Source organism: Drosophila hydei, unplaced genomic scaffold (genome assembly GCF_003285905.1).
Source record: "Drosophila hydei strain 15085-1641.00,03,60 unplaced genomic scaffold, DhydRS2 tig00008114-arrow-pilon, whole genome shotgun sequence".
In the NCBI taxonomy this organism is placed as follows: Eukaryota; Metazoa; Arthropoda; class Insecta; order Diptera; family Drosophilidae; genus Drosophila; species Drosophila hydei.
Genome location: NW_022045827.1, coordinates 5,490,022 through 5,515,000, shown reverse-complemented (window position 1 = coordinate 5,515,000; position 24,979 = coordinate 5,490,022). Strand labels below are relative to the sequence as shown.

At 39.7% G+C, this 24,979-nt stretch overlaps 6 protein-coding genes across 23 annotated transcripts in view; 2 read left to right on the top strand and 4 right to left on the bottom strand.

Annotated features, from left to right (window-relative positions):
* LOC111605485 (probable G-protein coupled receptor 158) overlaps positions 1 to 9,011 on the bottom strand; it is a 30,329-nt gene extending 21,318 nt beyond the window's left edge. For 5 of the 7 annotated variants that reach the window (XM_023324021.2, XM_023324024.2, XM_023324023.2 and 2 more), the window contains exons 1-2: positions 8,954 to 9,010; positions 6,885 to 7,319 (exon numbers count right to left, since the gene is read on the bottom strand). The gene's annotated coding sequence lies outside the window, so the exon portion shown is untranslated. Of the gene's footprint in view, positions 1 to 6,884; positions 7,320 to 8,953 lie in introns of all 7 variants that reach the window. The other 2 variants (XM_023324028.2, XM_023324022.2) reach the window with 2 other exon arrangements.
* A 327-nt stretch (positions 9,012 to 9,338) lies between these two features.
* LOC111605556 (vacuolar fusion protein MON1 homolog A) lies at positions 9,339 to 11,367 on the bottom strand. Its single transcript, XM_023324124.2, has 3 exons — positions 10,643 to 11,367; positions 10,408 to 10,559; positions 9,339 to 10,347 (listed from the first exon to the last, which is right to left on the bottom strand). The coding sequence occupies exons 1-3, from the start codon at positions 11,278 to 11,280 to the stop codon at positions 9,506 to 9,508; spliced, it is 1,632 nt and encodes a 543-aa protein (XP_023179892.2). The 5' UTR covers positions 11,281 to 11,367; the 3' UTR covers positions 9,339 to 9,505.
* Positions 11,368 to 11,396: 29 nt separating this feature from the next.
* Positions 11,397 to 12,416, top strand: LOC111605560 (28S ribosomal protein S2, mitochondrial). The gene is made up of 2 exons (XM_023324133.2): positions 11,397 to 11,492; positions 11,549 to 12,416. Exons 1-2 carry the CDS (start codon positions 11,468 to 11,470, stop codon positions 12,331 to 12,333), a joined length of 810 nt encoding a protein of 269 aa, XP_023179901.1. The 5' UTR covers positions 11,397 to 11,467; the 3' UTR covers positions 12,334 to 12,416.
* A 106-nt stretch (positions 12,417 to 12,522) lies between these two features.
* LOC111605557 (putative uncharacterized protein DDB_G0285119) lies at positions 12,523 to 14,364 on the bottom strand. Its single transcript, XM_023324125.2, has one exon. The coding sequence runs from the start codon at positions 14,235 to 14,237 to the stop codon at positions 12,705 to 12,707; it is 1,533 nt and encodes a 510-aa protein (XP_023179893.1). The 5' UTR covers positions 14,238 to 14,364; the 3' UTR covers positions 12,523 to 12,704.
* Positions 14,365 to 14,646: 282 nt separating this feature from the next.
* LOC111605555 (eukaryotic translation initiation factor 4E-binding protein Mextli) lies at positions 14,647 to 20,694 on the top strand. Of its 7 annotated transcripts, none has more exons than XM_023324118.2 (9): positions 14,647 to 14,740; positions 16,090 to 16,684; positions 16,751 to 17,099; positions 17,206 to 17,277; positions 17,613 to 17,673; positions 17,942 to 18,416; positions 18,479 to 18,881; positions 18,977 to 19,095; positions 20,502 to 20,694. In XM_023324118.2, the coding sequence occupies exons 2-9, from the start codon at positions 16,283 to 16,285 to the stop codon at positions 20,613 to 20,615; spliced, it is 1,995 nt and encodes a 664-aa protein (XP_023179886.1). In that variant the 5' UTR covers positions 14,647 to 14,740; positions 16,090 to 16,282; the 3' UTR covers positions 20,616 to 20,694. The 7 variants fall into 7 exon arrangements, with proteins under 7 accessions (XP_023179886.1, XP_023179890.1, XP_023179891.1 ...); XM_023324122.2 differs by lacking the exon at positions 20,502 to 20,694 and adding an exon at positions 19,217 to 19,666; XM_023324119.2 differs by lacking the exon at positions 14,647 to 14,740 and adding an exon at positions 14,880 to 15,032.
* A 1,013-nt stretch (positions 20,695 to 21,707) lies between these two features.
* LOC111605558 (major facilitator superfamily domain-containing protein 1) lies at positions 21,708 to 24,962 on the bottom strand. 6 transcript variants are annotated; one of them, XM_023324128.2, is made up of 7 exons: positions 24,889 to 24,962; positions 23,722 to 24,218; positions 23,132 to 23,659; positions 22,594 to 23,071; positions 22,391 to 22,509; positions 22,228 to 22,327; positions 21,710 to 22,071 (listed from the first exon to the last, which is right to left on the bottom strand). In XM_023324128.2, the coding sequence occupies exons 2-7, from the start codon at positions 23,912 to 23,914 to the stop codon at positions 22,023 to 22,025; spliced, it is 1,467 nt and encodes a 488-aa protein (XP_023179896.1). In that variant the 5' UTR covers positions 23,915 to 24,218; positions 24,889 to 24,962; the 3' UTR covers positions 21,710 to 22,022. The 6 variants fall into 6 exon arrangements, with proteins under 6 accessions (XP_023179894.1, XP_023179896.1, XP_023179895.1 ...); XM_023324127.2 differs by having other exon boundaries at positions 24,882 to 24,946; XM_023324129.2 differs by lacking the exon at positions 24,889 to 24,962 and adding an exon at positions 24,502 to 24,747.
* Between the last annotated feature and the right edge of the window lie 17 nt (positions 24,963 to 24,979).

The following is a 24,979-nucleotide window of genomic DNA, read 5'->3' as shown; positions in this document are numbered from 1 at the left end:
AATGCATCTATATTTAGAAGACAACATATTTATGTAATGAATATTATTTCTTAAACTCCTAAATCTTAATTCTTAAATTAATTTTTTTAATTTAATTTTTCTGATTAAACAATGTTTCTTCAACTATCGATAAAAATAAAACTGTGCATGATTTAAATGAAATCATAATTCAACCTAATTATTGTTTCTAACGATACAGCCTCGCCACAAGAATGCTCATCGCGCGCATACAACACACATATCAATGTACACACAAAAGTATATATATATATATATATATAAATATGTATATATAGATACTTGTATGTGTGTGTGTTGGGGGGTAAACAGGAGCAGCTCTTTGGCTGTAATCTACTTGGCCTACTTGGGCTAAGTGCGCTTTTAGATAAAAGTCGCTGGCGAGGCGGCACCGGCACGCATTAGAGGCGAAAGCTAGCACGATGAGCTGGCGGCGGGTGTAGTAGGTGAGGCCTGGGATAAACATCCTTGAAAAACCAACGGAGCTTGTGTGGGTGCGCCCAATGTTGTGCCACGGCATAATTTGTGCGCCTGAACTGAACTGAACTGAAAAATTGTCAAGCACATCTCAATGTTAATGTAGACAACAACAACAAAAATTGAACTTTTCGAGGTTACAACATTTTATTGGCTTTTTTGTTGGCGCTGTCAAATATATATATATATATGTATGTGCACATGTGTGCTTAGGCACATAAATATATATCACATAAAATAGTCACAAACATTTTCATGTTTATTTCGCTTGAAAGCGCGTAAAAATGTCGCTCCAAATTCGTTGCTGACTACAAAAAAAAATTTGCTACATTTTTCGCTTTTCAAGCCAAATTGAAATTTCACTTTCGATTCGGTTTAATGCCCTAACTTTAATATTTGAAAGCGGAACTTTTGCAAGAATTTCATATTTAAACAGAGTTTGTGACATTTTTTTTAAATTTTTTACTAATTTAACTTTAAGGAAAAAAAGAAGATTTGATGTCAAATTTTAGTTTAAAATATTTGTAAGTTTTTTAAAAAATTTCAGATTCAATTTTGAATATGAAAATTTCAGATTGGAAAGTTATAGCTGTCTAGATCTAAGGCTAAGTGCTTGTCAAGCTCTATGGATTCAGACTGTAGCTCAATCAGTGAGAAGTATATAACTATAATAACATGCACATATTCATGCCAATCGCTCTTCAACTTTTCTCCCACAAATTCCAGTTTTGTTACTCAAATATTATCTCATAAATTCAATCAAACTTTAATATGTTACCTGCACTTGTTAGTGTATTCAAGCTGCAGCTTATATTATGTTTATATTATTTCCTAGTTTTATATATATTTCTTCTCTTTTTTTGTATTCATGTTGCCTTCGCTGTCACACAGCATGTGCGCTCGCAGTGTGTCGTCCTGGGCGTAGCTGAATAACATGCATCCCGAGTACATGTACAAAATGCAGCCAGGCGGCAATGCTACACGTTGAAGGAGACGGCAGCAGAGCAGGCGGAAAGAGATAGCGAGATGTGTGGAGCGGGCGGGGTGTATACATTTTGGTTATATAATCATTTGATGTCATTTAAAGTGAGCCTCCGCTGCGTTTGCAGCAGCAGCAGCAGCAGCAGCTCCATGTCCAGACTGGGACACAAATTTCAGTCAAGCATTTTAAGACCAGCTTTAACTATGCATAAATAACTTATTAAGTTGGCTTAGTTAAATGCCGCCCGAAGCCGAGTGCAACGAAAATTGCACTTAATTAACGTTAAGCGAGGCTAAAACAACGAACACTACGATACAAAGGCACAGGCACAGGAGCACAAAGGACTCGGGGCAAGAAGTTGCTGCACAGCAAAGAAGCTTTTCAAATGGCTCAAAGAACATAACTTATTTATGTAGGCAAATTAGAGATTGTTATTTAATCAATACCGCTTATGTGTGTGTGGAATGGAAAATTAATTAAATATATGAACGAGAAATGCATTATTTTTTATTTAGGTTGAGTTGAGCTTTGGCTAAAGTCGCTTAATAAATTTAAAAGTAAATGCATGGGAAATATGTGTAAATATAAAAGAATCTTCTATGGTCTCATCTGATTTTATAGAGAGCTAAAAGACTGAAAATGATGAAGGAAATATAAAGTATATCAAATTATATTAGATAAATGTTTATAGATATAATTAAAAAAAGTTAATAATGATGAAAGCAGTTACTTTATTATTATTATTATATATTATTATTATTTTATTAGAAAAGGAATCAGAAAAGTTTCCACTCAAATCATTTTTTTCCATCAGAAAACTTTTTTCTCATTGTCAGCAGATAATTTTTGCTTATCTAAGATATGCTTATCTAACAAATGTTTCACACTTTTTACACAGTTTCACACACACTCACACATTGGTAATCGAGTTGAAAGTTCTTCCGGTTACATCACACTGTCAACCGCAATTTTCCACGCACAAGCAACAGGCCAGGCCAGGCAAGAGGCCACTATTAAAGCCAATCTCGGCTAGAGTCTATATAGAATGCCATTAGGGTCTGGCCCTGGCACCACATAAAAAGGCGACAATAAAAGCGAAAGCGAAAGCGAAGACAAGCTCCAGCTCGAGGATAAAAGGCCAAGCGAAGTAAGTTAAGACAACAACTGCGAACAAGGCGAACGCATAAAACCAAACAATTGCTTAAAATCAAATGTGACAACTTTTACCAAAATTAAAATCAGCAAAAGTAAAAAGCCAACAGCCAGCGGCACATAAAAAAAGGCAAGCATTGAGTTTTATGGTCGACTAGAGAGATATCCTGTAAGCCCATATAAGAGAGACTGCACGGAAATGAGATTTAGGGCTCTCAGATGAATGCATATAAAGCTAATGGGAAGTTTATTAAAAGCCAACTGATAACATTCAGAGTGTATAGAATGTCTTAAGGCTGTGTCTGCAAGGTTAGAAAAGGATTGGCAGAGTATATAAAACAGTTTCTTTATACTGGACTCTTTTGCTTTCAGCAAAAGTTTTCAATATTAAATGGCAAATTTCATGAAATATTTTAATAATTGCATGTTATCGATAACTTAAATAGTTACTGATATATAGTTATCGGAAATATTATTACTCTTGCTTCAAAACATCATACCCATCACAGCTTACGTCTACTGGGTACATAGGAGAAAGAAAAAAACACAGCAAGAACAGCAGAGGGCGAGCGAAGGAAGCCCAGGCGCTGTATTACTGGGCGTGTCGTGGGCCGTTGAGTCCTGCGGGCAGTGGGCGAATCATTGATGCCAAACGGAAATGTGCACACTTTTAAGAAGTGCACTAAAAATGGCGACGAGCACTTCCGTTGATGGCCCAACTAGAACTGACTCTGGCACTGTGGTCTGGCTTGTTTCATGACACGACTAGCTGGCGGCTGTAAGCCACCCACACACCCGCACACCGTGTAAATGTTCGCATAAAAGTTGAATGATAGTTTGAAGCGCCGGCAGCTGAAATCACGAGCCCGAAGAACGTCCGAAACAAGTCAGAGCAAAGACACTTGCAACTGTGGCCACGTTAAGGCAGCAACCAGAGACAGCCAGGACAGTTCGATTGTCAGATTGTCAGATTGTCAGATTGTCAGATTGTTGGATTGTGGGATGGCCAGATTGCCAGATTGCTCGATTGGCTCGCCGACGCTTGTGTGGCTATGTAAACAAGCGTCATTTCAAATTGCATTTAAAGCGTTTGCAATGCTTTGCATTAAGGCACTCGCACAGCTGGACTGACGGCTGCTTCATTAGCGTCAACTTGTGCGCACAACATGGCGTATGATTAATATGATTAAGCCTGAAGCCAGCTCGGCTAGCTAATTGCCAATAGCGCATGTTGCATAAGAGTAATTGCGAAGAGAGTGGGCGTGCCATCAAAGAGGCTACTAGGCATTTCTACCTGGGTTTACCATATTAATTGGCTTTGATCTGGACGCAATATAACAGCCGTAATACAAGCGCCGCTCTTACATATGTATAGATGCCCAGTCGTTTGCTGGCTCGCTCGGACCAGCCCTGCTCTGTCGCCTTGACAGACAATTTTCGGGTCATAGAATGGAAAAGTAACGGAACGAAACGCTTGGCCCGGAAAGAGGCAATAAAATTTGGTCAAAAGCAGAAGCATAGATAAGCGTCAAACAGTTCACACATTTTGCTCGGGCCAGTCAGTTGCACAGCCCTCTCTCTCTCTCTCGCTCCCTCTTTTTGTCTCTCTCTCTTTAGCAACAAACGCGCCTTCCTTTTACCCCGTCAAAAGTGCGCTCAAGCGTGAATATTAAACGTTTGCTCTCGCATGCAGAGGCGGAGCGGAGCAAGCTCTGCGGAGGCTGGGAATAGCATCCCTTACGCAACCGCAGCGACGATATTGAAAACTTTGATGGAAAACTTGAAGCAAAACTTTTGCGAAATAAATAAAGAACGCAGATTCGTAACATTTTGAATAACGACTTCCCTTACAACTGTGTAGCATAGTGTAATTGAAATAAATTCAATAATTAGGGAGCTTAAGTGTGTAAAACTAAGACAATATTTTTGATTTGTTATTTTTTATTTTAATAGTAAAAAATTCAAAATTTTTCTTAAAAATACAATATTTTTTATTTTTTATTTTTTATTTTAATAGTAAAAATTAAGAATTTTTTTTTAAAAATATTTTGCAATGAGTGAGTAAATGTATAAAATATAAATATCTCAGTGCTTAAGGATGGAAATATATTAAGCCTCTCACTTCTTGCCTTAGAAAAGGTAGCAAGAAAATTAAACTTTAAACAAAATAAAGTATTTGAAAACATATAGATCATACAGCATAATATGATATAGATAATAATAATAATAATAAGATAAATATACGTTATATATAAGCACATAACTAACTGCCCAGTCAAGTTGTTTGGCCAACATGAAGATGTATTGCAGCGCAGTTTAAGTTATGTTTCAATATTAGAACTTCAAACTAGACAGCATAATAAATATGTTAAGGCCAATCACCAAAGGCAGACACACACGCTCACACACACACACACTAAGTGTGTTGTGAAAATGTGTTGAAAAAAATCTTAAATGAATTTCGTATGGGGCAAAAGTTGTAGCGATTAGGCAACAGGCATGTTCAAAGACGCCTTTAAATCATAAATTGAAACCACAGGAATGCATATTAATATGCAAAGCACGCAAAGCCAGCAGAGAGCGAGGGCGAGAGCATTGAGTTGGCGGAGGCAAGGCGTGGGCGTGGGCGTGGGGGGATGTGTGAGTCAACATAATGAATTATGCCACGCCTAACGAGACAGCAGAGCAGCCAGCTTGGCGCTAGAAATGCTGCTGCTGCTGCTGCTGCTGTGCCAGAGAAATCCAATAAAAATTCAATAAATTCCGCACAATGCTCGTAATGTTGCCCCGTGTCTAAGGGTGTGTGTGTGTGTGTGAGCAGAAGCTGAACGAATGGGTCGTTCAGCACGTGGGGTTAAACGAGCTGCCAGCCACGACTCAGACACGAGTTAGCCATGACGCTGATATGTATACACGAAAAAAAAAACATTGTATAATTAATGCAGATATATAAATAATTATTAAATAATCAAATGAACAGTTTCAATTCATTAAATTAAATACAAATTATATTAATTATGATTAAGAGTTAAATATAATAAATGTATGTTAATGTGTGCACTTATTTTGCGCTGTGTACACACACACACACGCACGCTCATGCACACACGCTTAATTTACGTGCGTTTTTTTCAATTACTTACGGCGCCTAAAAATAGGCAATGCCAAAGGCCAAGAAAATGTGACCGGAAGTCGCTGTCGACCCCATGAAATATGGCACAAACACACACACGCTCGCACACACACACGCATTGGCACGCACACACTCAAATATACAAAGAACGAGTAGAAAAAATTAAATTTCTGCCGCATGTTGAGTCATTAATTGACGTCAAAAATAGGGTTAATATAGTCACACACATTCAAACGCAAACGCACACGCACATAGATAACTATAGAGATGCTGTTTCCTACTTCCGCCCACTGCTTCTGCTGCTCTCGCCCTGCTTGCCCTATATCATGTCAACACAGTCATCAGGCGACTGTCGTTTGAAATTGCTGTCGACCTTTTTGTGTGCTGCCTGGCAGGCAAATGATGCCTATTTGATCAGCAGCCGGGCAAAAGGATAAGCAAAATGAAGCGCACATCCACAAAACAACAAAGAAAATGGAGAAAAAAGCGAAGTGGAAAAAGAAAACGAAACGAATAAAAATAAACGAAAGAGCAGCAAAGGATGGCGTACGCGCCATCATGTTAAACGAATCCAAAGGCGAAAGCCACATTTTTCTATGCCCTTTTTGGCGCATAGACAGCCTAAAGTAGGGTCCTCCTTACCGTTCATTTAAACTGTGCAACTATTTAAAGTAATAGCTGGAAAATTTTTGGATTTTGTGATAAGGGCTTGTCTGATCCTTAGACAGTACTCTGCGCTTTATGAAAATATGATTGAAATCCGGCCTGTCTTATAAATATTTATATTAATATTCGCTGGGAGTTTGAGCCCAACATCCATCTATATATGTTTATAAATATATATGCTTATATAAGAGTACTGTTAGAAGTCAGATTCTCTTGAAGTTAAGGCAATTAAAATGTTATTTATCAAAATACAAGCAAAAAAACCGTTTCAAAATTTGATAACCAATTGATGATTGACCTATTTTTATACATTCCAAATATACAAAACAAATCTTATTGTTAATTAATTTCGTTAATATCATTAAAAAGTATAGGGTAACTCTAGGTTGAACTGGCAGTTAGAGTACTTGGTTTTTTTTATCTAACAATAAGTCGAAATGAGGCAGACATACTAACCTAAAGTCGTAGGCTGGCTGGGTCAGCATTTAACCAGGAACCTCTTCTTGTACTCCTTGTTGCCATTCAGCAGTTGTGGCTGGCTGTTGTTGTAGTTGTCGTAGCTGTTGTTGCTTCTTTATGTTCTTGGTGTTTGTTTCTATGTAAATTTTGATGAGCACGCGGCAAAGTGTATGCGCAAATAAAATTAATACGAAATTGCCGTTTGTCTTAGTCGGTTATAGGCGCGCAGTTGTTGGTTTTTTTTTTTCATTTGCTGTAGTTGTTGCTTTTGTTGTTGTAGATTGTTGAAGTTGGTGTTTTTTTTTAATTTTCGGTTTTTGTAGCTTTGGAATTTTGCTTTAGGTTTTGATTTGATTTTTAGTTATGGCAGCAATTAGATAGCGTTTTAGTTTTGATTGTTAGTTTCAATTTAAATTATATGCAACATTATTGCTGTTTGAGTGGGTTAAGAAAGTTAGCATTAAGTAAAATAATATGTTATATTTAGTGTTAGTTTCAATATAATTTATATTCATATTAATATTTATTTGGAATTTGAATCAATTTATATTGGAGTTAACGAGCTTCATGTCAAAAAGCTCTTTCAAAAATACTATTTCCAAATATAATTTCAGCCTAAAAGTAGGCATCACAATTTATGCTTCGCAAGCTTGCGCCGCTTACAATGTGTTGCCTACTTTTTTGCGCCACAAGTAAAATAAATAAAGTTTTTTGTTTTCCCAATGTTGTGCAATATTTTACGAGTTATTCTTTTATTAAAATAACTTATTCGCTGCGTCAAGTGTTTGCGCAAAATTTTCCAATTATTAAAAAATTCAAGAATATTGCTGCACTTAAAAAGTTTACTGCAAACGCAAACACACAAACAGACAGAAAGAAACGACATCGCGAAGCCATAAAATCCAAAAAGAGAGCAAAAAAACTTTTGCCGCAAAAATAGATTCCTGCTATTATGTTTTCGCTTCTGCTTATAAGGAAAACTGACAGCAAAACACGCGCGCGTTTTGCCAGCTTTGCTGCTGCTACCGCTGCTGCGTCTTCTTCTTCTTTAGCTGCCTGCTTTCAAAAAATAACTCTAGGATACACAAAAAGACACGCCGTGGCCATGTTGCTGTGTGTATGTGTTCGTGCTCGTGTGCGTGTGTGCGTATACTTTGCCCAAAGGTAAAACTTTGGCTGGCAGGACGACTGGCTGTTGTTGTTGTTGTTGTTGCTATTGCTGACTGGCTGTTGATATAATCATGAGAGCACGAATTTGGCTTAAAAAGCGAAAGACAAATTAACGACGAATGGCTGAGCAAACGGAATGAAAGCGAATCGCATGGACGGAAAAGTGCACGAGAAATGTGTATAAAAATACATTTAGTAATAAATTAAATGATTTGCACACTAGCCCCAAACACATACACACACACATACAGTGCCAGACGCACATGCATACGCTCACGCACACACATACATAACACGCGCGCAAAACTAACGAAGCGGCGCGGCAGCAGTGACAGCATAAAATACACACTCACACACTCTAGCAAGCACACACACACATGCACAGAGCAAAAGGACATGAACATAAATACATAAATAGTAGTATATTCGCTGCTTGATTTCTGCCTATTTTCGTGCACAGTGGGCGCCACACTATGTGCGTGTGTGCGTGGGTGAGGGTGTGGGTTGAAGCAGGCGACGTGTATTAATGCCGCTGCTGCTGCTGATGCCGCCGTCGCTGCCCGCCGTAGCTTAGCGCGCAAAAACCGACAGATACACGAACATTTAACACCCAAAAAATGCGTGGCGCATGTTAAAAAGGGAGCAAGCAGTCGGTGACAGCGGCAGCAGCAGCAGCAGCAGTAGCAGCAGTCGCAGCGGCACATAAAAAGTAGTAGATATATACTACATAATTTCATCACGATTGCTTATTGCACATATTATATTTATTGCAATTTCATTTGATTTTCGCTCATCTTGGCGCATATCACTAGTCCACATTTTTTTCATGCTTTACTTGCATTTGTATGTATTTGTGTGTTGGTGGGGTTTTCTTTTATTTTTTGTACTGTTTTTACCGCACTTTGATTTCCTGGCGCGTTTTCGTACCGCTCACGCTTATATCCTGTACTCAACTGACGAAGCCTTTTTTATGTTAAGTGAGCAGGATAACGACGACGAGTACGAAAAAGCTTTGCGTATGGCGCAGCCAACATTAAGGGAGTCGCAAATTGCGTGCAGCCAACTTCAAGTGGTTTCAACTAACCACAGTTGCGCCACTGTTGGGATACTGGCGCGGGCGCGAAAATTTAAAATCTATACTGTAAGGATTTCGAAAGCTTCGCAATTAAGAAACAAGTTTTGTTCACTTGTATAGTTTACTTAATGCTTTAAATTACAAATTTACATGCTTATTAAATGGCATACATATGTATATGTATAAAAATTAGTATATATACGCTGTTTCAACTGCAGCACAACAACAACGTCGCTCATTAGAAGGCATTGTTGGCATACACAAGTATACGTGCATGTTCGATTTATACAATCAATTAAATGTGTCATAAATCATTATAGCTATACAAAATGCGGGACTTTTATCATAACTAACAAATATTTTTAGAATCATTTTAGAAAGTAGGATGATTACGTATAAAGTACACGTCGTATTCCTTTTCGATCCATTTAATCATCTTGTCCACATACTTAATAACCGTTGCTTTATCCACAATGGATTCGAAGACAGCATATAGCTCATACGTGGCTGTCACCCAGGCAAGCACCACCTCACGCTCCTTTACCTCATAGATAAGCTTCAGAGGCCGCGAACTGTTATGTATGCGATGCAATAGATCACAGTAAATAGCTTCCAGACGCTCGAATTCGGCCAGCGATTTGTACGGATGCCTTAGCATTGGACAGAGCAGCTGGGCCGTTGCCTTTGGCTTGTAGAGAAAGTGTCGCAGCTCAGGTACGCTTAGCACCTGCTGATACAGTTTGACATTGTGGGATTGGTTTAGCTCCTTGTTAATGGCCTGCAGGCAAAGACTGCGACGCAACTTATCAGTGATCCGCTCCTTTGCCTCTGATAGTGTGTGAAACGCATCCCGATCCACGGACATCAAAAGCAGGCACGCTGGGCAGTCATCAGCCAAATAAGAAACATGCGCATGCAAATAGCCGTTCATATCGAATTTGGGCAGGCAAATGGGCGTCCAGTTTTCAGAGTTCTTAAATGACTCAGAGCACTCGATCAAATTGAATATCAAACGCAAATCCGCCGGATGTATAGAGTACTTTTTCAAGCGCACCAATGCGATCAACTTGTTGTTAGCTATTAGAACCGCAAACACTAGATTCTTGATCTTCGAACAGTTGCTCTGTATAGCGCTAATTATATTGGAACGTACAGTTGTAGGCAGGGGAAAGACTCGTATCGAATTGGTCAAAAATGTAAAAATGTTGTTGGTAACTGAAAGCAAAAAATTTTTATATAGCACAAAATGGTTTTAAACTGTTATTAAGATTTTACCCTTGGCATGGCTACTATCATTGGCTAACAGATTGAAGATCAATCGCTCGCTGCCGGAAAGTAATCGTCGCAGATCAAAATTTTTTCGTTTCTCAAATATCTTCGACATGTGTGAATAGGTAAGCGTTGAGAGTATTTGATAGTAGACATCGCTGTGACAATTAAAAATCAGATTATCAACAATAACAATCACATTAGGAGTTTTATCTCTGTCTCTACATATCATACCACTCACCTGAGTTGCAGTTGCAGTTGTTGAACGCTCATGTTCGTGCGGGAAGCCGCAACCAGGATGAGCGAGTTGCGTTGCATAAACGCGAACTTAATGCCGCCTGCATGTATGGAAGTGATTGCATCCTGGCCGAGTTGCACAAAGCTGACCAAAGCCTGAATGACACCAAAGAGCGTCGCCAGCTTATCCTCGTTGCCGTGTAGTGAGTAAATGGGTTTACCCGCTTCGCTCAATATGAAAATGTGTTTCTTTTGCCCACGCCACACACTGTCATGCTGATAGTCATATATGTCCTCGTCAAGGGCGTTCGTGCTGCCGCTGTCCTCTGTCTTGGCACTGGTGGAGGTGCTCAGCGCTAGCGACTCTACTGAGGCGGCCAAGTCTCTTGATTGTCCCGTTGCTGCTGCTGTTTCTGAGTCTGGACTCAAATTGTTACGTGTTTGAGTGACCAGCTCATCGCGCAGCACCGAGATAATACTATGCTCATTTTGTTCGACCTCGGCACCGTGTTCCGCCTCCTGGTAAAGATCGCTTGCGCTGAGATCCGTGTCTTGTTCCGGCTCTCCTTCGGCATCCAAGTACTCACATGTGGAATTCGTGTCGGATGTGGCCACATTTGGGGGCGTCTTTTCAAATTCCATATTCTTTCGTTTTAATTTTGCACTCCAAACATAAACATTATTGCAATGACAATCTTGAAACTTATTGTGGGCAACAATCGTTCATTGCCATCGATAACTTACGATATTTGAGTATTTTTATGCTTGGACGGCGACGGTCACACTAGTTGCATGTTATGAAAACAGCGGCCTGCGGCGTGCGTGAAAAATGTTTCGGAAAGCTTTTAATAACTGTAAGTTTCTAAATTAAAACATTTATAAATGTTAATTGCATCTTTCTTGCTTACAGTGCCACGCCTTAGTCAGCTTTACACGCTGCCGGCACGCCTACAAAACACACAGAGCGCCCAAGCCCCAATACCTGCCGAGCCTGAGGACATTGGCGTTATTGAACAACGCATCCTTAAACACCCGGATTACTTCGAAGTGACTAATTTGTTTACTGTGCGCGATTTGTTCAATGCACGTGTACATTATGGCCATAAGGAGGGCTCACTCGACGATCGCATGCGACCATATATATATGGCAGTCGATTAGGTCACTTGATATTCGATCTGGACAAGACGGCTTCCCATTTACGTGATGCGCTCAATTTCGTGGCACACATTGCTTTCCGGGATGGTATTATCTTATTCTTCAATCGCAATGCACTGAATGCTCATTTGGTCGAACAGAAAGCCATGGAGGCCGGCGAGTTTTCGCACACACGCTTTTGGCGGGGAGGAATCTTCACCAATGCCAATGTTCAGTTTGATGCAGTTACTCGGCTGCCGGATCTATGCATCTTTCTTAATACACAAAATAATGTAATGGCACAACATACTGCTGTACGCGATTCAGCCAAAATGGCCATACCCACCATTGGCATCGTGGACAGCAATTGCAATCCAAATCTAATCACGTATCCTGTGCCCGGCAACGATGATTCACCCGCCGCTGTGGAGCTCTACTGCAATCTGTTCAAGGAGGCTATTTGGCGTGGCAAGCGTAAGCGACGTGAACTCCTTGGTCTCCCTCCTCTCGATGAAACCCAGTTTAAAACCAGCCGCAGTCGCTCGAACAAAGGCAAATAAGGCTAAGCTAATAATATACATTTATATTTGTTGAAAATAACCTACATAATACACACTGTGTTTAAAAAAAGATTTGTATACAAGAAGTCAATTTCATAACGATAGTTAACTATGGCAGCCTATATTATACATATGTATTTTGTCCTGGTTTTGTATCCTGGCAAATAGAAAGTTTGAATTTCGTTTGAGACTCAAATGTAGAGTCAAGCTAAGCCATAGTATAAGTTATTAATTTATTAATTTCTTTACATGAATAGCACAGGCTCCTAAATGACATCGTGATGACATTGCTTATTATAATTATGATTATTATAGTTATTATATAATAGCTACGTGTAACTCTCGCTCCAGGGCATCGTTGGAGCAGCCTTCTAGGGTGGCAGTAATGTGCCACCTTTAATGAAGCTGGATGTGTAATTGGCGTAAAAGGAGTTGGTGCCACTACTGTTGCCCCCGCTGCCGATGCCGCCGCTATTGGTGTCTGACTCCGGCACGTAGGGATGGCTATTGTAGCCAAAGTAACTGCTGCTGCCGCCGATAGGTGATCCGGTTTGCGCCGAGAACTGACCCACAATCGGCCTCGTTGGATTGTTGGGCATGCTTCCCATATCGGCACCAATTCCACCTTTAATGGCACGTCCAGTGCCAAAGATTTGTTTTCGTACGGGTGGCGGGCCTCGATGAAATGTATTCTGATCGTTGCTCTTTTGCCATGTGGGGTTGACTGGCTTGCGCACGTACACCTGAGCCTGTCCATTGTTGCCCGCCGTTTCCGATTTACGATTGCTCTGCTGCACCCACTGCTCCGCATGCTTTATAGTTAGCATGGCTTTATGTGCCCCTATATACTCCTCGGCCTTTTCTAAGCGCTCCAATTGCTTCTCGTCCAGTTGATCGCGCGGCAATTTGCTGAGACGTTGCACAGTGCGTTTCCAATTATGAAATTCACGATTCTTAAAGGGTTTCATCGCCTGGCGATATTCGCGCCATTGACGCTGGCGATCTTCTTTGGTGCCCGGCGGCGCATCTTCCAATGGTGGAGGCGCCTCCGGCCGCTGTATCCATTTGCCATCAATTTGCACAAAAGTCCCGCCGCCTTTTTTCTTCTTGACAAGTTTATTCGATGTAGAGGAATTGTTGGAGGAGCAGTTACTACTACTGCCACTGCCTCCTGGTGGCGGTGGTGGTGGCATCAGTGCCGCGTCTAACAAGGCATTGTTTGTAGTATTGTTATTGTTATTGCTAATGCTAGTCATGTTGTTCTTGTTGTTGAGGTTGTTGGTACTGGCTTTGTATTTCTTGTTGGGCTGATTGTTTTGACTATGGCTACTTTTCTGTTGCCGTTGCTGTGTTTGTTTCTCTCTGGGCACCAGATTCCACGAGCTTGGACACTTGGGCATAGGTGGTTGTATAGGTGGGGGTCGATGTTGTGGCGACATCATATCCTCCCAAAAGGGTGGTGGCTGTAAAGGTCGATGGTTGCGCGGGCCCGGCCCAGGCCCCATATTGCCCATGTTATTCATGTTGCCCATGTTACAGCCTGAGGGCATCATTGGCGATGGTCCACAAGGACCGGGTCCGTGCCCGAAGTTACCAAAGCCCATGGACATTAAAGGAAAGGGCAAAGGCGGTGGTCGACTTAGGGGTGGAAACAAATTGTTGATGTTATTGTTATTGTTATTATTATTTTGATTGCGATTGTTGGGCTGTCTGTTGTTAATTTTGTGCATCTTGCGACTATTGCGAGTTGCTTGTGCATCCTCTGGCTGCTCCTTGGCCTCTTTATTCTTCTTCCAATCGGCAAAAGACATTCGCAGTGGTTTCGTATCATCACCCTTGTTGACACTCTCATTTTTCGCCGCCTCTGGCGGTGTTGTATCCTCCCTGGCTGAATTTTCAGCCATTATTTTTGTCAATTTTTACAGAACTAATAATTGAAAAGATTCGGAGCAAAGGAGTTTTGAGAAAAATTTATGGAGCTCGACCGATATTCAACTTTTCGATTTGCCAGGGCTACTGCACAACCCTGTTATATTAAGGCTCCTGAAATAAGCAATTTGACAAAGTGGCAGCACTATGTATTGAATATCGATTATTTCTAATTAAGAATACCCAAACAGAATAACTACAGAGCATCGCCTAAAATTTCTCTACTATCGATATTTTATAAAAAATAATATAAAAGTAAGTGAGATTTTTACAATTCAACAATTGAAAATGGAATAAAACCAACATTAAATAAAATAAATAACCTGATAAAGCTTTACTACATTAACAGAATTAGCAAAACATTTTTAACTTAACAATATATCACCAGTTGATGCCAATCGAAAATACTATTAATGAGAAGCTAAATCGATAGTACCGATGACTGTTTTGCAGATCTAGTAGTCGCTGAGATTTTTTGGTAAGCTTTCATATAGCTATTTCGTTAAATTAAACCAGACCAAAGTGGACAACATTGCGAAAAAGTAGTTTATATTTCGCACTTATTTACCGCGACAGTTTTTTTTGTTCGAGTTTTCCTTTACATAGTACTCCAAAGTTGCTGCAGCAAGTGGAGCGCTGCTACGCAGTCTACGCGTAGTTTCCAACCATCGACTACCGTTGGCACATACATATTATTACTTAATTTCGAACAATAACCAATGGAAAAGTGTTTTAGATACTCACAGTTACTTAAGTAAAACACATTGTGTGTAAGTTGGGATGCAAAGTGATTTTGTTGGCATCGGGCGTAAAAGTTAGAGCATATTCAAAGGCACACGCCTTGCCCTACGCCCCAGGCGACGCAAACAGCGCTGCCAGCGTCAACGTCTCTGTCGCTGCTACAGTCATATTTGTTGTTGCTATTCTCGACATATGATTCAATAAGTGGGCAAGATCGCTGCGCGCACTGACAGTTTCCTTTTTGTTCTTGTAATATTTGTAAATGCTATTTAAAACCAGAATCTATGAATCTGCGCCGCAGCATAAAAACGAAAGTTAGCGACAATTAGCCGCAGCAAAGACAAGTTCGTTCCGCGTATTTTTTTGTTATTGAAACTTAAATGCCGAAGACACACATACACACAGAGTCAGAAGTATACAAATGGCCATTGTGCCCGTTTTATGCAAACGCTTTTGGAATTTGTGTGCGCAATTATAATTCATATAATTCGTAAGTGATTCATTGTGGCGCCTTTCATTGCTGACGATAATTATATGCGCTAAAAGCAATCTCTTTTGATTATGGCTAGCCAAAGTGAGCAGCACTGAAAACTATCATAAATCTAGTTTTATCAGTTTCGGCCTTAAGGTTCTTATCACAGTTGCAAATGATATACACAGTGCATACATTATGTATATATCTGTACGTATGTAGATATATATGTATATTAACACTTGCGTCGTAGATTGCGAACGATACCGCTACGAAGACTTTTGTAACAGTCAATATTAACATAAGCGATGTCAACCGATATCGATAACAGCTAAGATTCGATTTCTTGAGTGTAGAAATTAGATCAATTTGAAATGTTTAAAACATGAGAGAATGTCTACAATAAGAAAGTAAAATTAAATGTAAGGATGAAAAATATGTCACCATGGTGCAAAACCTAATTTTCTCCATTAATAAAACGAGTACTGAAAGAAACTGGTACAAAGTTCGAAGCAATTTCGATTTAACATAGGGTTTCTACTGTGCGCCTTTTGCTAATCAGTATATATATGTATGCTTGGTTCACCTTTCTATATTTCTATCTATCTTTGCAGGGGGAGGTGCGGAAACGCTTCTACGACTTCTTTCACACAATTTCGCAACATACACACACGCAGACATCAATAATAAGCAAACGAACGAACTTAAAAAAAGAACACGGAGATAAGAAAACAGAACTTTTAAGCCAACAATAGCCACAAATCGAAACAGGGCTAAAATAGAAAAAAGAGTGAGAACAAAGTCAACATGGCGCACACACAGCTGGGTAGGGCGGTAAAAAACATTGAAGCACCCCGTCCGCTCAAGACACAATCGCGTTCATCACTGAAAAACAGCTACCTTGTAATTGAGGAGTTGATACAGTTGATCGACAATGTGACTGTTGGTCTGCAGTCGTGCAATACGACAACTGAATCGATAACGCTGCTGTTGCATAATTTGCGTGTCCATGGACCGCAGCTGGAGGCCGTGTCCAAGGATACGCTGGATCGTGCATTCGTTGTGTTTCGCAATGCTTCGCTGGACGAACGTCTGAACATAATGACACGACTCAAGCTGCTCGAACTGATCGAATTACGCGCCAATAGCTGGGAAGACAAAGACACAATTGCCTATTACAAGTCCAAGCAGCAAGTGTCCAGCATTGAGGTGGGTGATAATCCTAAATTACAAAAACACATTTTGTAAAATATGCTTTGTCTTTAAATATTTTAGTTACCCGCTGAAACATATCAACACGATGCTGCAGGCGTCGTAGGCAACCAGCAAGCCTTTCTCAGCACCTCCCCCACATTCGGCGGCAACGGCGGCGGCGGCGGCAGCGGAAACATGGGTGCACTTGTTGGTGTCGACTCAGCCGCTGCTGCGGCCTTCAATGCGGCAACACTTGCTGCCGCACAGGCCGCGGCCATTGCTGCCGTCGGGTCACCCAACCAGCAGCATCTGCTGTTGCCACCCGGTGCAGTCATACGTAATTCGGGTAAATTCCCCAAGCCCACTAAAATACCGGGAAAGACCTATTGCAAGGATGAGGTGGTCATAAGGAACGCCGATTCGGGCAAGGGTAAGTATCAGTTACGGATGCTGCTGTAAATATTGCATACAGTACATTTATATACATGACTATATATTTGACTATCTATCTGCTGTTTGCCAATCGTCCCAAATAGTTATGGGCATTAAGGGCCGACGTGTACACATGATCGAGGAACTTAGCGAAACAATAATATCCTTTCAACGAGGTAAAACGTTAGAAAAAATATCATCTAAGCATATTAAGCATTTATTAATGTCTTGTCCAAAATCATAATCTAAATTCTATTTTGAATTATAACGTCCAAATCAGCACAGTATGCACGCAAATACATACGCACACACACATACACACATAAACAATATTAATGCACACGAACACACAATATCGCCCGCACGTTTAGGTGAAATTTAAAGTTTTGCCTCTTTTCATTTTGTTACGAAACTGCTAATTGTTTTAATACCAAAACATGTAAATATCTTACCATTATTAAATTTAGAAATATGTCTTCGTTTATTAATATTTCTATAATCTTTTGTGTAGTCAATCCTGGCGCGAAGGAACGATTGGTGCAGATTACCGGACCAGCAGAAGATAAAATTAAGTAAGTTTTAAGTTAATTTTCCATGTTTGCTTACGCTTAGCTGCATGATTGGCGCTGCCAATAAATCTTAAACGTTGACTGGAATTAATTAACAATTGGCGTTGCCAGATTATTCAAGAATATTTTGCCCACAGCTAGCTGCTTGCTTATTTAAAATCGACTGACCAGTTGGCGCTGCCACTTTTTTGCAAAGATTTTGTAAAAAATAACTGTTTATCGCCATTTTGCATGAATATTCCTATTGTAAAATATTTACTAATTTTTGCAGTTACGCCAAGCAATTGATGGAGGATACCATACGTCGTAATGCATCGCCGGTACGTTTGGAGCCGGCACCATCAGCCGGTGGTGCAGGCGGCTCCTGTTCGTCGTTGAACTCTTCCAATTCGGATGATGCCATCGTGCAGCCACGCACGCCCAGCACTAGTAGCAGCCTGGCTAATCGATTAAGCTTCAATTCGGCTCAGAATTTCATGACTTCCACAGCAGCGGCTCATCAAATGTCGCAGCACCATCAACAGCAGCAGCAGCATCAGGGACAACATCATCACCACCATCAGCAGCAGGTTGCCAATGCGGCTGCGGCGGCAACAGCTGCTGCCGGTAAAGTTATACGTCCCAATCAACAGCTGCTAATGCATTCATATTCCACAAACGATGCTTCCGTAGGTGAATACAAATTCACGGTCAATGTGGGCCAACATCTCATCAAGATCACAGGTGACTGCTGCGAGTTAGTGCGTGTAAGTAGTTTGCCATTTCGTTAACTCTCAGCTCGAATAAACAATTCTTTAATTTTGGATAGGTGGCCAAACTCGTCTTGGATGATTACTTTAGCAGTTCCGAGTTCTTGGCTTCAATGGAGGCGGGCGCGGCCTTCGATGGCACCTCACTTGTCAGTCCAGTTACAACGCCCTCCACACCGTTGCCAGGCTCTGGACCGCCGCAGTTTATGTTGGGCAACGCGCTGCCGTTGGCCGATAGTGGCATTGGACTGAACTATGCGGCTGGTCAGGGCAACAATAATGGTGATGGGGATGATGAGGTGTTTGTCGATTCTACTGCACCCAATGGTAGCAGCAGTCAGAATGGTTTGGCACGTTCGCGACGCAGTCATTTTTCACGCAAGGAGTCAACGCCGGAAACCAAAGCAGCACGCGAAAAGGTTGAAGAAGACAATGAGGCCAATCGGTTAAAGACGAATAACTGTAAGTAAACAGAAGTTGTAGATACAGACCTGGTCAGCAGTCACACCTATACCATTTTTGAATGAAGATCAATTAAAATATATTTTAATTTGCAGCACGCGTCTCGTATGATATTGAACATATGATGTACTATTCGAAGAGTCCCCATGCCTGGGCTCTGCCAATTGAATGGGTAAAAATGATGGAAACAGTGCCGTCGATACTTCGCAATAAGGTAATTCAACCAGTCGAGATGCACTTGAAAGCTTCTGCGCCAAGTGCTGATATCATTCTTGCACATAATTCATCATTAACAACAACAACTACTACTACTACTACTACTACTACTACAACAGTATCTACAGCAAGTACCGGAGTGCCAGCTATCAATCAAGAACCCATTAACGAATGTGACCCCATCAATAATCACCCAACTGCTAGCAATCAAAACTTTGTAATTAACAAGCAAACGCAAGCAAGGCTTATTACTGTAATGCTCGATAGCACAAGCGAACGCAAGCAAATATTATACGAACGAGACGGTAGTCACAACAATCGCAAACCATCCTCAGAATCAGATCGTAAATTATATAACAAACAATTGCAAATTATAACAAATACAATGGGTGCAGCTGCCATAGCTAGCAAATGTCGCAACCAACATCAGCCGCAACCAAATCAGCAGAATTCGCAGATCAAGACAATATTTCAGCGCTATAGCGAGAACGATGAATTCTCCCTGGCCATGTGTGATGCGTACTCCAGCGAGGAGCTGAACAACAATCGTGCGCTTATCTAGAGTGCTTTTTTATGCATTAAAGAAAGAAATCTCATGACTTAGCTATTTATAGTTTAGATTTTTTTCCGTAATCCAACAGATGCTAAATAGCTTATACAATATGACAAAAAAGAAAAGATAGAACTTAATACGATCAAATAACAACCCACAACAATGATATACTCAGTATTATTATATTTAATGAGCAACGCAACAATTTGCTAGTCTTAGGCTCTATATACATTTTGTTAAATATAAATATTTCAACAAAAAAAATTTGAAAAAGAAAAACAATTAACTTTGTAACTTTGAAGGAATCTGTGTTTTGGCTGTGAAACAGATTTAGTGTTCGCTAGAGTTATATATACATATATATATATTTAATGTTGTCGGTCAACCTATAGTATTGCCCGGACAATCCCATATTAACACCAGCTCGCACACACACATACACATATATATATATACATACACAATGTAATTAATGTTTAACAAGACTAATAACAACTGCAATTGCTAAAATTTAGCCTTAATGTAACATAACTTAGATGTAAGCGTTTTTCAAAACATAACCCATTTAAAATTTATACACATATATGTATATATATATATGTGTATATATACATATATATAGCATATATGCAAAAAATAAAAATGACTTGCAAAGTCGCAGCGCTTGGCTTTATCTATTTGTACATATATTTGAAAACCAACCACTTGCCATATCAAACACACACATAAGCACGTCACACATACACACCCACACACATTTGCTAAATTGATAAGGTAAGAGCAGTACGTCTTTTGTTTCATGTATACTTCCGAAATCGGCACTATATTAATTACATCTCAATTTTGAACAGGATCTACAGGATGAGAGCCAGCGTTTCGATGGTGAAAAATATCTGGCTAGCATTCAAAGTGCCACTAAACGAAATATTGTGGCAGTCGACGATACCGAAAATGTGGACGAATAACACAGAAGAAAAAAGAAAAACAAAAACAAAAACAAAAAACAAACGCATAAAATATATTCAACGAGATTTGACAATAGCTAAATGCTTATGTGGAGATAGTTTTGCCTCTGAGTGTGTCAACTTCTTAATTGGGCCACATAAACTGTCAGACTATCTTTTATCTACATAAACTATCTTTCTGTTTTTGTACTCTGCTTTTAGCTCTAGCGTGTCACGTACATTTCTTAATATTATAAACGACCAAAAAAACAAAAAAATCAATTACTATGAATAATATAAATACTAACTTAAATTAGGAGCTTTATAAAAGAAAACAAAATATCTACGATGATTTATGAAAAAGTTAAGTCAAAGCAACTTTCAATCTAACGATGCTCTTAAATTAAGACAAAAAAGAAAATCGATGAATATTTACTAATATTTAATACACTTACTATGATAATAACTAAATGCAGCTTTTTGATGGAACTCTCGATGAAATCTTCATCATAATTCACATAACGAAAAGCGGTTCGAACATTAACGGCCAAAATCAACGCAAATGCATTTTTATTTAACTAGTAAAAAAACACAAACAAAAGAAAAACTACACTTTTTAGTTTCTCAATACGAACATTTTTCATACATATATATATCTTTTTTCAATCATCATATTTTCTCAAAACAAACAAAAAGAAATTATAATTTTGTGTATTTTTCATATATTTTTGTGCAATGAATATCATTTAAAAGAATTGTATTTTGAATTTTCTCTAGTCCAATGCGTAATGGAAACTTTTATGTCTTTATTTTTGGTTTCTAAAATTTAACACGCCAATGTTTATTTGGAATTTCTGTTTATGTTTTAGCTAATTTATTTAATTTATTATAAATTATATATTTTCGATAAATGAAAATCGTTCACACATGTATATGCAAATACAAAATAAATTGAATAAATATCAAGTCAAGTTCTTGTAATTATTGAAACAGATAACCCAAATCAACATGTTCTATATCTATAGAATATTTAATATATTTTAGTCCAGCTGGGCAAATATACCTTTTGGGACATTGCAATAAAACAAACGCTCAATTTGCTAGATATGTTTGTATATTTTTATTTATAATTTATCTTTGGCAACTGGCACATAATACATTTATACATAAATTACAACAAAATCGCAATCACAATTATAACAATAGTTTCTTGATATGTTAGGAAAGTGGGGGGATCGTTATTGAATCGTAAGTCGAATAGTAATTTGTGCGATTAGTATTGGAGGAATTGTGCCAAACACATAGACCGTAGTTAGATACATTTATAGATGGCTAACAACATCACATTGGTTAATCATATATAGTGTATATTTATCTATATTTAATATTTATATATGTGTTTTTATATATATAAATATATGTATGTATTTAGTTGCCCAATAGAGGCCGTCGATCCGTAGTGCCGCGCTGTGTTAAGCTTTTGTTGACGATTTGAAAAAGAGATTGTACAGATTAGTGAAATGTTTGTTTCAAAGCCAATCTATATAATACACACAATATATATATATATCAATATACACCAATACAACATGTATAGATTGAACACGATCAACTAGACTCAATATTCACGTACATGGAAGTATGATAGGTGGCACGCTGTGCCGGCGACATATTCAGATTGCCCTGATGCTTGCGATCGTAGGTCCAGATAACGCATGTAGCCAACAGGGAAACTGTAGAAAATAGGTATGGCGTTAGCTATCGCTAAAGACAATCAAATACATTGTAGCACTTACTCAATAGGAACAGTATAAAGAAGAGCTGCAGCCAGAAGTGGCTGCCGCCGCTATTGTCCACGATTACTCCAGCGACAATGGTGACCACCGCAAGGCCCAGATTTTGCACCGATTGGCAACTGAAATTAAAAACATATTAATTAATATATATCATATATCATATATCATCAATATATATCATATATTGGTATATTTTCACTTACAAGCCATAGGCAGTGCCCAGCTGATATTCGGGCACGATTAGCGCTACCATAGGCCACAGACTGGCAGCTAGCATTGAATAGGACAGACCCATGATTGACATGCCAATGTACGGATTAATTTGGGTAAATGTGAGCAGCACATGAGCGACAATTGTTGACACTGTTGCTACAAATACCCAACTAACATTGCGACCCAGGCGATCTATTATAAAGCCAAACACAGGCGATGCAATGGCTGAGATCAAGTACACAATCGAATTGACCGTATTTGCCTGTTCGGGCGTCAGGTGGAAGGTGGATACGAAAAACTCCTGGCCGAGCGCAACGAACGGAAATATGGCCACATAATAGGCCACGCAGACGACCGATACCATCCAGAAGTCAAGCCGGAATGTTGTTATATCGCTGAGCTTGGCTACATCGCCGCCCGGATTGATGTTGCGCTTTAATATGCGTTCGGCGCGCTTATCCATCCAGCCTGCAAGAAAACGAAATTTTATAAATGTCTTAAATATTTCGATTATATTTTGTAGCATACCCAAAATAAGTGTGCACAACAATGACATCACACAGGTGATCGCGGCCAGATACAGCGTAACGCCCAAGCCCGTGTATCCAGCGTAGAATTCGGATACATAATTGTAGAGCGGTTGCATTATCCAAAAGTTGACGGTGCTGCCAAAGCGTGCCACAGACAGCTGCAGACCAAACACCATGTTCAGCTCCTTGCCCTTGAACCACAGCACAGCATAGCTATTCTGGGCGACAGCCAGGGATTCGGCGCCGATGCCAAACATAAAGCGACCAACAATCATTAGCCAATAGTGACCCAGCACTCCGCCAGTGGCAAATACCAATTGACCAAGCAATACAATCAGCATGTAAATAATTGCACCCATGCGTATACCAAAAACACGATCGACCAGAAAGCCACCCACAAAGCAGAGCACAATATTGGGCCATGAATAGATAGAATAGATCAAGGTAAACTCGGTGGTGTTCAGATTAAGTTCCTTCTGAAACACATCCTGTAGTGCACCCGGATTATCATAGCAAAAATAGGAACCTGTAAACCGTACAGGCCAATTAGTAATTGATAACAATTGCTAACTAACTAGGATAACAGACCAAATCCCAACAGGCACATAAATATTAGTGCTAGGAAACGATGGGGCTTGCTGGTGGGGACACAACAGCCCTGATCCTTGGCCACGGCCGATTCAGTGTCCCGTGTGCTGCGCCTACGCACCACAGGTCTTGCCTCATCCTCACCACTGCTGCTTGCTGTATCCACAATTGGCAAACGTTCCTCCCGCGACATTTTCAGGCAAATTTTTAGGTTTTATGTTTTTATTTGTGTTGACTTTTTGTTTGCTAATGCCTTGGGATGAGAAGTTTAGAGCTTTGTGTGTCTTGTTTAGAGCTGAGTCTGGGTATATGGCCACGGGGCTGCCCTCTATTGTTGTTGCTTATCACTAGCCCACATCTTGTCTTTGTTGTTGTTGTTGCAGCCGCTGCTGTTGCTTTATTGATTATTTCAGTGCAAGTGCAGAGGCACTATCAAGGCGCAGGCGGGAACTGGGGGTGGGGGTTGAATTGAGTTGCTAAGCGCTTGAGCCGTCGAACTGCAATAAGAGTCAAAATGGCATTTTAGAAATTTTTCCAACATCTGACAGCAATACACCCACATGTACACAAGCAAACCACCCTGTGGGTGACTGTTAGACAAACAAGATATAGATCTTGGTCACAGTTTGTTGGTATTACGGTGCAAATGCTTTGCTAATCAATTAAGTGTCATGCATTGTGAGCGGCTTAAGTGAAGCATTAAACGGGTAACACCTTCGGTTTAAAATTTCGAAAAACACCGCTCTTTCTTTATTGGCCGCCCAGGTAATAAGTACATACATGTTTACATAGCAAAAGGCACACATATGGTACATACGTGTGTGAGTATGTATATATTCATATGTGTGTGTATAGGATACAAAGCCTTTTTATCAACGCCAACTACGCACGTCACACAATAATTAATCAGTGTCTTTAATTTCGTGTCGTTTGAGTTTGTTTTGAAATTATAATTAGGCGCGCGCGCCCACATGATTCAAAAGCACCCGCTGATAACAAAATATGTGATTATTAACATTGTGTTATTGTTATTATTTAAATTCAAAACAAACACAATTGATTCACAAATAGAAAAAGTGTCTATACACTGAGTGTGTGAAAAATACTCAACAAGTGCCATTGAAAATGACAGGTCAAGCTAATAGCACAGAAAATCACACCTCCTACCTGTTTTCCGCAAGCGGAAAAACTAAACTCAAGTTTGTTTTTGATTTCCCACTTAACCTAGGTTATATGAACTAGTTCAAAGTAGTCGTTC

Excerpts from the sequence above, each read along its gene's own strand:
- LOC111605556 (XM_023324124.2), bottom strand. The coding sequence starts at position 11,280 with ATGGAATTTGAAAAGACGCCCCCAAATGTGGCCACATCCGACACGAAT. Across the intron at positions 10,560-10,642 it reads CAACTGCAACTGCAACTCAG|CGATGTCTACTATCAAATAC; the intron begins GTGAGTGGTATG and ends TAATTGTCACAG. Across the intron at positions 10,348-10,407 it reads TGATAGTAGCCATGCCAAGG|TTACCAACAACATTTTTACA; the intron begins GTAAAATCTTAA and ends TTTTGCTTTCAG.
- LOC111605560 (XM_023324133.2), top strand. The coding sequence starts at position 11,468 with ATGTTTCGGAAAGCTTTTAATAACT. Across the intron at positions 11,493-11,548 it reads TCGGAAAGCTTTTAATAACT|TGCCACGCCTTAGTCAGCTT; the intron begins GTAAGTTTCTAA and ends TCTTGCTTACAG.
- LOC111605557 (XM_023324125.2), bottom strand. The coding sequence starts at position 14,237 with ATGGCTGAAAATTCAGCCAGGGAGGATACAACACCGCCAGAGGCGGCG.
- LOC111605555 (XM_023324118.2), top strand. The coding sequence starts at position 16,283 with ATGGCGCACACACAGCTGGGTAGGGCGGTAAAAAACATTGAAGCACCC. Across the intron at positions 17,278-17,612 it reads AATAATATCCTTTCAACGAG|TCAATCCTGGCGCGAAGGAA; the intron begins GTAAAACGTTAG and ends TCTTTTGTGTAG. Across the intron at positions 17,674-17,941 it reads CCAGCAGAAGATAAAATTAA|TTACGCCAAGCAATTGATGG; the intron begins GTAAGTTTTAAG and ends TAATTTTTGCAG.
- LOC111605558 (XM_023324128.2), bottom strand. The coding sequence starts at position 23,914 with ATGTCGCGGGAGGAACGTTTGCCAATTGTGGATACAGCAAGCAGCAGT. Across the intron at positions 23,660-23,721 it reads TATGTGCCTGTTGGGATTTG|GTTCCTATTTTTGCTATGAT; the intron begins GTCTGTTATCCT and ends TACGGTTTACAG. Across the intron at positions 22,510-22,593 it reads CTGGGCACTGCCTATGGCTT|TTGCCAATCGGTGCAAAATC; the intron begins GTAAGTGAAAAT and ends TTTTAATTTCAG.